The 12,529-nt window shown below is 42.8% G+C and overlaps 1 protein-coding gene across 1 annotated transcript; it reads right to left on the bottom strand.

The window, feature by feature from the left end:
• Positions 1–8,472: 8,472 nt before the first annotated feature.
• LOC125546238 (Amino acid kinase family protein) lies at positions 8,473–12,277 on the bottom strand. Its single transcript, XM_048710428.2, has 7 exons — positions 11,976–12,277; positions 11,361–11,508; positions 11,224–11,277; positions 10,876–10,967; positions 9,998–10,224; positions 9,061–9,237; positions 8,473–8,984 (listed from the first exon to the last, which is right to left on the bottom strand). The coding sequence occupies exons 1-7, from the start codon at positions 12,191–12,193 to the stop codon at positions 8,827–8,829; spliced, it is 1,074 nt and encodes a 357-aa protein (XP_048566385.1). The 5' UTR covers positions 12,194–12,277; the 3' UTR covers positions 8,473–8,826.
• Between the last annotated feature and the right edge of the window lie 252 nt (positions 12,278–12,529).

Raw genomic sequence — 12,529 nt, 5'->3', positions numbered from 1 at the left:
GTTTGCTTTTAGGTTAGCAAAATTATAAACTTTCTGTTAGTGCCATTAGTTTTAGAAAAATTATAAACTTTCTGTTAGTGACATTAGTTTTCAAATTTGAATAGTTAAAATTTGAATTCTTTGAAAATTGTTTGAATCACAAGTTTGCGATTAACTTACTAAAAAAATGAGAATAGATGCGCTTATAGAGAAAACTTGATGCACTTCGTGTACAAAATGAACAATCACTTTCAAATGAACTCTGAAAAAGTTGAAAGTTGGGATGGTATCATAATTTCACCCACATAGCATGTCCATGTACAAAACGGACAATGGTAGCATGTTCGTGTGTTACAAAGTTGGCATGGTATCATCATAATAGTTGCGGGAGAAAGTCTTTACTTTTTCTTCGCTTGTGTCATTTGCTTATTGCGCCGTAACCATGGATAATCTTCATTGTTTATCAGGATGCTTGGGTCAGCCTTGACATTGAAGGGAGGAATTTCATGAAACTTTTCATAATCTTCAGACATGTCTGTCTTGCCGTCCACTCCCAGGATGTCCCTTTTTCCTGAAAGAACTATGTGGCGCTTTGGCTCATCGTATGATGTATTCGCTTCCTTATGTTTTCTTTTTCTCGGTTTGGTAGACATGTCCTTCACATAGATAACCTGTGCCACATCATTGGCTAGGACGAACGGTTCATCAGTGTACCCAAGATTTTTCAGATCCACTGTTGTCATTCCGTACTGTGGGTCTACCTGTACCCCGCCGCCTAACAGATTGACCCATTTGCACTTAAACAAAGGGACCTTAAAATCAGGTCCGTAGTCAAGTTCCCATATGTCCACTATGTAACCATAATATGTGTCCTTTCCCTCTCGGTTGCTGCATCAAAGCGGACACCGCTGTTTTGGTTGGTGCTCTTTTGATCTTGGGCGATCGTGTAAAATGTATTCCCATTTATCTCGTATCCTTTGTAAGTCAATACAGTCAAAGATGGTCCCCTGGACAACAAGTACAACTCATCACAAACAGTGTTGTCACCTCTGAGACATGTTTCCAACCAACTGCTGAAAGTCCTGATGTGTTCACATGTAATCCAGTCGTCGCACTGCTCTGGGTGTTTGGAGCGCAGACTGTTCTTGTGTTCATCGACATACGGGGTCACCAAGGTAGAGTTCTGTAGAACTGTGTAGTGTGCTTGAGACCAAGAATATCCGTCCCTGCATATTATTGAGTCTCTTCCAAGAGTGCCTTTTCCAGTCAGTCTCGCCTCATACCGCGATTTAGGGAGACCTATCTTCTTAAGGCCAGGAATGAAGTCAACACAAAACCCGATAACATCCTCTGTTTGATGGCCCATGGAGATGCTTCCTTCTGGCCTAGCGCGGTTACGGACATATTTCTTTAGGACTCCCATGAACCTCTCAAAGGGGAACATATTGTGTAGAAATACGGGCCCTAGGATGACAATCTCATCGACTAGATGAACTAGGACGTGCGTCATGATATTGAAGAAGGATGGTGGGAACACCAGCTCGAAACTGACAAGACATTGCGCCACATCACTCCTTAGCCTTGGTACGATTTCTGGACCGATCACCTTCTGAGAGATTGCATTGAGGAATGCACATAGCTTCACAATGGCTAATCGGACGTTTTCCGGTAGAAGCCCCCTCAATGCAATCGGAAGCAGTTGCGTCATAATCACGTGGCAGTCATGAGACTTTAGGTTCTGAAACTTTTTCTCTGGCATATTTATTATTCCCTTTATATTCGACGAGAAGCCAGTCGTGACCTTCATACTGAGCAGGCATTCAAAGAAGATTTCTTTCTCTTCTTTCGTAAGAGTGTAGCTGGCAGGACCTTTATACTACTTCGGAGGCATGCCGTCTTTTTCGTGCAAACGTTGCAGGTCCTCCCGTGCCTCAGGTGTATCTTTTGTCTTCTCATACACGCCCAAGAAGCCTAGCAGGTTCACGCAAAGGTTCTTCGTCACGTGCATTGATTGAGGAGCGGACCACTAGGTCTTTTCAGTAGGGTAGGTCCCAAAATATAGATTTCTTCTTCCACATGGGTGCGTGTCCCTCAGCGTCATTCGGAACAGCTAGTCCACCGGGACCCTTTCCAAAGATTACGTAGTGTAAATCATTGACCATAGCAAGCACGTGATCACCGGTGCGCATGGCGGGCTTCTTCCGGTGATCTGCCTCGCCTTTGAAATGCTTGCCTTTCTTTCGACATTGATGGTTGGTTGGAAGAAATCGACGATGGCCCAGGTACACATTCTTCCTGCATTTGTCCAGGTATATACTTTCAGTGTCATCTAAACAGTGCGTGCATGTGTGGTATCCTTTGTTTGTCTATCCTGAAAGGTTACTGAGAGCGGGCCAATCGTTGATGGTCACGAACAACAACGCCTTAAGGTTAACCTCCTGTCTGTGCTCATCCCACGTACGCACACCGTTTTCATTCCACAGCTGTAAAAGTTCTTCAACTAATGGCCTTAGGTACACATCAATTTCGTTGCCGGGTTGCTTAGGGCCTTGGATGAGAACTGGCATCATAATGAACTTCCGCTTCATGCACATCCAAGGAGGAAGGTTATACATACATAGAGTCACGGGCCAGGTGTTGTGATTGCTGCTCTGCTCCCCGAAAGGATTAATGCCATCCGCGCTTAAAGCAAACCATACATTCCTTGGGTCCTTTGCAAACTCATCCCAGTACTTTCTCTCAATTTTTCTCCACCGCGACCCGTCAGCGGGTGCTCTCAACTTCTCATCTTTCTTTCGGTTCTCACTGTGCCATCGCATCAACTTGGCATGCTCTTCGTTTTTGAACAGATGTTTCAACCGTGGTATTATAGGAGCATACCAGATCACCTTCGCAGGAACTCTCTTCCTGGGGGGCTCGCCGTCAACATCACCAGGGTCATCTCATCTGATCTTATACCGCAATGCACCGCATACCGGGCATGCGTTCAGATCCTTGTATGCACCGCGGTAGAGGATGCAGTCATTAGGGCATGCATGTATCTTCTCCACCTCCAATCCTAGAGGGCATACGACCTTCTTTGTTGCGTATGTACTGTCGGGCAATTCGTTATCCTTTGGAAGCTTCTTCTTCAATATTTTTAGTAGCTTCTCAAATCCTTTGTCAGCCACAACATTCTCTGCCTTCCACTGCAGCAATTCTAGTACGGTACCGAGCTTTGTGTTGCCATCTTCGCAATTGGGGTATAACCCTTTTTTGTGATCGTCTAACATGCGATCGAACTTCAGCTTCTCCTTTTGACTTTCGCATTGCGTCCTTGCATCGACAATGACCCGGCGGAGATCATCATCATCGGGCACATCGTCTGGTTCCTCTTGATCTTCAGCAGCTTTACCCGTTGCAGCATCATTGGGCACATCGTCTGGTTCCTCTTGATCTTCACCAGCTCCCCCCGTTGCAGCATCACCGTATTCAGGGGGCACATAGTTGTCATCGTAGTCTTCTTCTTCGCCGTCTTCCATCATAACCCCTATTTCTCCGTGCCTCGTCCAAACATTATAGTGTGGCATGAAACCCTTGTAAAGCAGGTGGGAGTGAAGGATTTTCCGGTTAGAGTAAGACCTCGTATTCCCACATTCAGTGCATGGACAACACATAAAACCATTCTGCTTGTTTGCCTCAGCCGCATCGAGAAACTCATGCACGCCCTTAATGTACTCGCGGGTGTGTCTGTCACCGTACATCCATTGCCGGTTCATCTGCGTGCATTATATATAATTAAGTGTCCAAATTAATAGAAGTTCATCATCACATTAAAACCAAAGTGCATACATAGTTCTCATCTAACAACATATAGCTCTCCAGAGCATCTAATTAATTAAACCATACATTGAAACTATGTAAAACATTTCAATGCGAAAACAAATGCGATCATAATCGCAACCAAGGTAACAATTGATCCAACGGCATAATGATACCAAGCCTCGGTATGAATGGCATATTTTCTAATCTTTCTAATCTTCAAGCGCATTGCATCCATCTTGATCTTGTGATCATCGACGACATCCGCAACATGCAACTCCAATATCATCTTCTCCTCCTCAATTTTTTTTATTTTTTCCTTCAACAAATTGTTTTCTTCTTCAACTAAATTTAACCTCTCGACAATAGGGTCGGTTGGCATTTCCGATTCACATACATCCTAGATAAATAAAATCTATGTCACGTTGGTCGGCATAATTTTCATAAACAATAAATGAACCAATAGTTATAAAGATAATATACATACCACATCCGAATCATAGACAGGACGAGGGCCGACGGGGGCGGATACCAAAACCATCGCACTATATAAGATGCAATAATAAATGTAAGAAAATGATACAAGTATCTATCTAAACATACAAGTAAGAATATTTTTCCTTTCAGAAAGAAGATAAGAACAAGAGGCTCACCACGGTGGTGTCGGTGATGAGATCGGCGCGGGTGATCGACGGCGGTGAAGACGGGGACGGGGCGTGACGGACCGCTAAATCTAGACAAATCTCGAGGAAAATGGAGCTTGGAGGTCGAGCTTCGAGAGGAGAAAGCTTAAGTAGTGTGGCTCGGGCATTCCATCGCCTCATGTGCATAGGAGGTGAGCTAGAGCACCACAAAGCCCTCTCCCCCTCGGCCAGAGAAAAACAGAGCACTGGGGTGCTCTGCTCGCGAGCGAGGGGTATATATAGGCACCTCATTGGTCCTAGTTGGTGACATGAGCCGGGACTAAAGGGGAGCCTTTGGTCCCGGTTCAAGCCACGAACCGGGACCAATGGTGGTGGGCCAGGAGCAAGGCCCATTGGTCCCGGTTCATCCCACCAACCGGGACCAAAAGGTCCAGATGAACCGGGACCAATGGCCCACGTGGCCCAGCCGGCCCCCTGGGCTCACGAACCAGGACTAATGGGCTGACCCGGCCTGGACCAAAGCCCTGTTTCTACTAGTGATCGTAGATGTCATCATGCGAGTGCTGATAAAATCCTAGGGTTGATATGTTCACCTACTGCAGCATAGTAAATAGATCTCAATCTTTTGAAAAACAAAACCTCATCCACATTATCATGTGGCTTTATTTTTATTTCTACTGTTTTGAAATCACATAGTCTTGCTTACAAATTCGGTTAGTACCAAATTATGGCATATAGTTTAGAACTTGTCTCTTCAAAGGACATGGGTATTATTTGGGTCCTCTTAGACTATTGTTGGAGCGTAGAATAATGCAGTATGGTCTGTTTTGGACAATGAAAAACATGAGGTTAATGAAGTTATGCGGATTGTACGGATAAGCCCCGCACGTGAAATGATTATCATTTGGCACAATGCCTTGTTGCATCGAGTTAATGTGCCTTTATGAGTCACATGAAATTATCTTGTGAGCACCTACAAATCCTATGTTTGGTAGCTTCACCTACCATGGTGTAGTGAATATATCACCACCCATCTGGAGAGATAGGAATGATTGCTGTGATATGACCTTTGTTTCATATTTTAGATCTATTTTTGCTATAGAAGTAGATGTTACTACCTTCAAAAAAATGTCGAATAGAGAACATATCCACATTACCACGTGGCTTTTTTTTTCAGAATTTTGAAACCACATTGTCTCTTCCACCAGTTCCAAAGCTATGGCATATAGATTATAAATTTTGTCCTTCAGGGGAGGGGAGTTTTATCTTTGGTCCTATTGGACTATCGAGGGTGGAATGAACGATGAAGATGCATTAGGTTAATGAAGTTATGTGGGTCGTATGAAAACAATGCATTGACTCGTGAAATCGATATGGGTGTTTCGTATGATGCCTTGTCATGAAGAGTTAATGCATCTTTTTGTGTCACGTGAAATCATCTCACAGGCGCTGACTAGGGTTGATATCTCCACCCACCATAGTGTAGTGAATAGATTATCACCCGTGTGGAGGGAAAGAAACGATATTATTGCGAGATGTCCTTTGTTTCATATTTTAGAAGAATTATTTCACAACAAAAAGTGTATGTTATTACTTTCAAGCATTTACTGCATTTACTGTTTTTGAATCTTATAAAGGAGAACCCTGTCCACTTTAGCACTCAACTTTTTCTTTTTCTTTTCCAAAGTTTGAAATCGCATCTTCCCCCTCACTGAACCTTTGTGTTAAGTGTTTTTTTCTCCAAGGGAATCTTTCTTTACTCCTTTTAGATTAGAGTCAAGGTAGAATACTGTAGGAAGTTATACCGTGACTGATGGAACCACCTCACTGGCACAAGAAATGCTTGAAATGTCAAATGTCATGTACGTTTTCTACTGAAAATTACATTTACTTTTGGGCAACTTGTTAATTACTACTTCCAAAAAGATGTGGGTCATTTGGAAAACAGACATGTGCTCCATGGTACATTGCAGATTCTCCGGTAAGTCCAAATTTTGTACTCCCTCCATGGTATTGTACCACCACAAACATTGGACATTCTCTTTTCTTAGGCCCACATGCGAGTCACACATGGACGGCACATTTGAGGGCACATATGTAATATCAAATGGCATTGCTCTTGATCTTGTAAATATTATCTACGTTTTAAAAAATAAAATATACTGTTTGGACCTCGCAAAAATTTTCCAGTAAAGAAAATAGAGAGGAAAACAAGAGGAGCGTTTTGGAGGACGAGCGCCATGAAGCTCGGAATCTCAGCCAGTTGTTCGTCTTTCGGGATGTGTGTATAGTGGATTTTCAGTTGTATACTGGCGCCAGTCAGCAGAAAATACAGAGGTGCCGTGGAGTAGTATGTTAGCTTTCTACATGAATTGCGGGTGGGTTGTATGATTGAAAGAACACTATGTGCCTCCTGGGGGCATTTAAAGCTGGTATGAACGGCTCGCTTACATTTCGTTGTTGTTCGCTGCGCTGCACATCTGCTTGACTGGCGCACTAGTTGCCTAGTCAGCACCTAACTACTACGAAATACTTGAAAATAAAAAACTATTATGCTAATAGCACACCATACGAAGGTAAAAAGAAACTAGCACACCATAAGTTGTTTCTGTTTTTTTAAGTTGGCGTTGTTTCTATTTCTGGTAGCACACCACATGTGTATGTGTGCACGATTAAAAAAAATGTGCATGAAAAAACTTCTTTCCCACATACTCCCTTCGTTTCTAAATATTTGCCTTTCTAGAGATTTCAATGAGTGACTACATACGAAGCAAAATGAGTGAATCTAGGCATACTCTAAAATATGTCTATATACATCCGTATGTGGTATTCCATTTGAAATCTCTAAAAAGACAAATATTTAGGAACGGAGGGAATATAAATTTTTGAAGAAAAAATAATTAGTTCTATATTGCAAGAATAAAAGTATTCGCGTATTTATACAAAATTATGCAATTTTGAAAATTTGGTCACATATTATTAAATTACACGATGAAAACTTTTTAAAATACACGCTAAACAATTTCTAGATACATGGCATACGTTTTTTAAATATTCAGTTAACAATTTTTAAGAATACAATGACCATTTTTAAATACACGTTGAACATTTTGTAAATGTGCACGACACAAAATTATAAAATACATGACTAACATTTTTTTGTTCGTCATACATGAATTTTACATGTACGGTTCATGGTAGTAGCTCAAACCAGCAAAAAAAAAATTTTGTTCACCGTACAGGAATTTTACATGTACTGTCTAGGTGGGTTTATCCGAAGAGTTCTCTAAATCGTATGAGTCGCCCGATAGCGGGTGGGCTACCATGTGATCAACTCCCACTAAAGTGGTTGGGTTTCTGTACCTTTTTCTCCCCTTTAATATACGATATGCACTCTTGTGCGTATTTGAGAAAATGGATTTTACATGTGTGCTTCTAATATGAATATGAAAACTTGACGTGCAGTATAGTTATGTGGCGAGTCCTATCTGAATTTCAATTTTCTTTTTGTAATTTTCCTGCTTGTTAGAGGACGATAATTTAAGTGGCATCACCGACGGCATCAAATCTCAAGATGCACTAAGATACTTTCCGATGCATGGAACATATGTGGTGCCCCCGGTGCAAATGATGCTACCGGTCAACATGGAATTCACAATTTTACACACGGATGCCGGCTGAACGGCGAATTGCCAACAACATTTGTTAGTTTTACACGAGTACAAAAAACATATATAAAAGTTGTTCGCTCATGAAAACACTATATTTTCTGTGCTTCGCTGATTATTTCGTATTTTCTATGCAGATCATCATGATCATTCCAGAAAGTCTGAATTTTTTTAGTCCAACTACCCGAACAAATTTTAAAAGAAAATTGCGGAAAAAAAATCGAAGGAAAGTGCATATGTAGAGCTCTTTTTTTTCTGATGTGTTGATGTGCTTGCACACCAAAGGAACATCGCCGCACTGATTGGCACGTGACGCATATGTCGTGCATGTACAGCAAGGACTTGGGATGAGCTTGCGTACTTGTAGAAGTGCGGTGCACTGCACATTGTCGCTGAATGCGACATAAAATATATTACTGAGAACCTGAATACATACCGAGCTCCATGCAGCTCGAGCGCCATCAGGCATTTTCGGAGGAAAACAGGCTAGAAACCCTCACCTTCTGTTGCTCACCAATACCATCAGGAGCAATAGAAGTATTATTTAGGTTCAGCCACCATACATGCCACAGGAGACTACTCCTACATTCTATCATACACAGCATAGCAGCAGTTTTCTGCGAATTTTTATGTCCACAGTGGTTTCTCTTCTTCGAGTATTACAATTAAACCGGTACTACTTGGATAGCTAATCTATTCTATAATCCAGCTAGAGAGACAGACAGCTCTTGGATTCACCACTCACTGACCAAGACCTTGTCTTCTTGATCAAGTGAACCCTCCGTGCTTTCGCGATATTCCAGATTCCTTGTGCAGCCTATGAAGGTACCGACCTTCTCGCCGACGATGGCTTTCGCGATGTTGCCAGTGTTTTGGAGGTTGAACACGACAACTGCAAAATTAAGCACCAAGATTAAAATCGACGATCGGAAACAGTAAGAGGCCTCAGAAACCGATATCCACCGTACCAGGAATGTTGTTCTCTTGGCATAGTGTGACGGCAGTCATGTCCATTACTGAGAGGTCTCTTGAGATAACCTCGTTATAGCTCACTGTCTCAAGAATGCGGGCATTTGGGTTATGCTTGGGGTTCGCATCATACACACCATCAACATTTGTTGCCTTGAGCACTACCTCTGCATTGACTATACACATAATACAAGACAAATGGTCAAGGCAAAATAAACAAAGACAGAAGTTACTATTCAAACAGTACTGTTCATTTCAAAAATAGCATATACCTCATAATAATATGTTTCTATAGGCACAACACAGATTGTGATTTATCACTGTTTATGTAAAGAAATTAGTAAACACACTATAACTAGAGGCCAACAGTGTTGCCCATGGGTTAGCACAGTATTGTAGATCTGTACTGTGTGGTTGTTTTTTTGCTAAACGTTGTGCTGGCCTGCGTGCTGGGCCAAGTTGACCATGATTGTAACCATACTGCTATTCACTAATTAATTAAAAAAAGGTAAATACACTGTAACTGTCCCAGAAAAATTGAAGCTAGAACAAGAAACCAGCTTAAATAGATGCATTGTTTCTCTAACCTAATTGTTGGACTGTCATTTTTCATTTTCAACTTAATACGCACAGGGATCTTCATTAATACTTAATATACTTAATACATCATCAAATAAACTCAGTGGAGTGCTTATGTGGGTAATCATGTAGTCCCATTACCCACAATTGCAAGGAGCATGACAATTAATAAGATGCAAAAAATACACTGAATGTTTCACGGTATTACATATATGTAGCTAAACCTATGGCACCAGAAGACACTGGACTATCAAGAACCATTCATAAGCACCAGTTTTTCCATGTGAAAGAAATTTCTCCAACTTTTAATGATTAAAGCGGTTCATACTGCATAGCGAAGATTAAGGACAAACTCACTTTCTGCACAACGGAGAGCAGCAGCTGTATCAGTTGTAAAGAATGGGTTCCCTGTCCCAGCAGCAAATATAACAACTCTTCCTTTCTCTAAATGCCTGATTGCTCTTCGGCGTATGTATGGTTCTGCAACTTCTGAAATACGGAATGCAGTTTGGACACGGGTCGGTATCCCAATGCTCTCCATTGTTGCTTGAAGAAATATTGCATTCATCACAGTGGCCATCATACTGAATTGGGGGAAAGCAGGAAAAAGGTTGCACGATCAAATTCAGCCCCAAATTATTTATTATAACGACAAATCATGTGGTTACTTAACAATAAATGTCTTTGTAACAAAATTAATAATGGACAGAAACTAGGTTATAAATTACAGGTGGCCTTGAGTTTGCACAAAAATGTAGACAATATATAGTCATGGACTAAATGGTTTGTAAGATGCAATTATAGTTACACTCAGTTAAGTTAATTAGTCAATGGAAATACCTAGGATGTGCTTACGTGATGGGTACGGTGACCATGATGCTACAAATATTATACTAGCCAAAAAGTTGGCATGAATTATGGTTTGTAAGATGCAATTATAGTTACATTCAGTTGATTATTGAAATGAAATTCTTGTTCTAGCAGATATAAATGTGCTTCCATAATGGGCACAATGAACCATAATAGAACAAACATTAAACTGGCCAAATAGTTGGCACGAATTAAATAACAAGCATGCTCTGCTCCTACCAAAATGTGTTGATATTGCATGGCTCGAGCTCATAGCACATCTCATGGCATTTGAACTTCTTTTCTAGGCTATTTGGCAGCTGACCAGAGGTTGATATAATTATTTAATACTGCAGTTTACAACAGACATGGAGTATGATTCATACCCGATGTAATCTGCAGAGGAGCGGTCAAGACCACTACATCCAGCCCAAGAGGCCCCACGGAAGATATTGCCACCACCAACAACAATAGCAACCTGCAATTACTCTCCTTTTAAATGTATACAGCACATTCTACTAGAGAAGACAAGAGAAACATATACACATAACATGAGAACTCTGGCTTGGAATGCATTGCAATTGAAGTGTTGAATTAATACCATCAGACCGAAACACCCCAAATTCACTTCATTTGGTTTCAGTCTATCTATTTGGAACGAAGTAGTTTCATTGTTCATAAACGTAATCCAATAAATAACCAGCAAAAAAATGAAGGCAGCACGGATGGCACACCTCTACGCCTAGTTTGGTGACGGAAGCAACCTCTCTTGCAATTGCCATTGTAACCTGCAGCAGACCACATAATTACATGATGTACACACACATGAACCGTTTAAATTGAAACATACAGCACCAAAAAGAAGCCTCACCTTTGGGTCAATGTTTTCTGTATGATCTCCGGCAAGCGCTTCGCCGCTAACCTTTAGCAAAACCCTTTGCCATTTATACGGCCTTTTAGACCTGGAGCTTTCATCAAGCATAAGGCCGCTGAACTGTGGCATCAGTGATGCCTGGCTTCTGTCAAATGAAAGAGGGCAGGGTGCATCATGAAAGTGTTAAACATGAAAGTGCTTCAACCGAATGAAATCGACAGGCAAGCAGCTAATTGCATCAGGACCTAGAGAGAAGTCGCAATTGATATGCCATATTGACAACAAATACAGCGCAATTGATATGTGTGTAGGAGGCCACTACCGACCCAGATAAGCTGCCTCTGGATGGCCGCGAGCATGATTCCACACCGTCGATTCAGGGGCCTGACCGCTACTGATATTATCTAGTACAATATGTAGCCTATCAGTGACACCGTCCGCTACAGCTAACTTATCCGGCCTCGACTCTCCAGAGGAACAGGCACGACGCGGATGCATTCCGTCGAACACCCCGCCGGCGCACTCGCCACGGCGACATTAGGCCAGAGTGCGCGGCCTTGCCGGGAAAACAATGGAAAAACAAACCGCGCGAGGGATGGCGGGGCCGCGTACCCGTTACCGGAGTAGGAGCCGTTGCCGTTGCCGTTGCTGGAGTCGGCGGCGGCTGCGGCGGCGATGACGGAGGCGCGCGAGGGCGCGGCGGCGAGGGAGAGGAGGGGGCGGCGCCGGAGCAAAGCCGGCGAGGAGGAGGGCAGGGAGGCAGCGGGCTGGGGCGAGGGCAGGCGCAGGCGGAGGAGGGAGGAGGGGGGCACGCCGGCGGCGGCCGCCATGGTGGCCGGAGGGAGTGAGGAGGATGGGAATGGGAATGGGAATTGCTCCACGCGAGCGAGCGAGAGATATTTTTTTGAACCGGACGGAATCGGATAGCGGTCCGTGCCCGTGCGTGCCTTCGCTTTCGCCGGGGTCGGAGCCGGGCCTGCTGGACCGTCGACGGGCCAAGAGAGCGGCCCAGCGCCCAGCAAGGCCCAAACGCCACGGATTTTTCTGTTTCAGAAAAACTTCTGTCTTTTGCTAAAAAAAACTTATCTCTTACAGCTAAAAATAATTTTTTTCATGGGAGTTATGCTTGAAATTTATATACGTGATTCTTCCTCGACGGGCACGGC

This window comes from Triticum urartu, chromosome 3A (assembly GCF_056163025.1).
Source record: "Triticum urartu cultivar PI428250 chromosome 3A, HENAU_Tu73, whole genome shotgun sequence".
Taxonomy (NCBI): domain Eukaryota; kingdom Viridiplantae; phylum Streptophyta; class Magnoliopsida; order Poales; family Poaceae; genus Triticum; species Triticum urartu.
The sequence above is the reverse complement of the archived record's forward strand: the minus strand, read 5'-3'. Positions and strand labels throughout refer to the sequence as shown.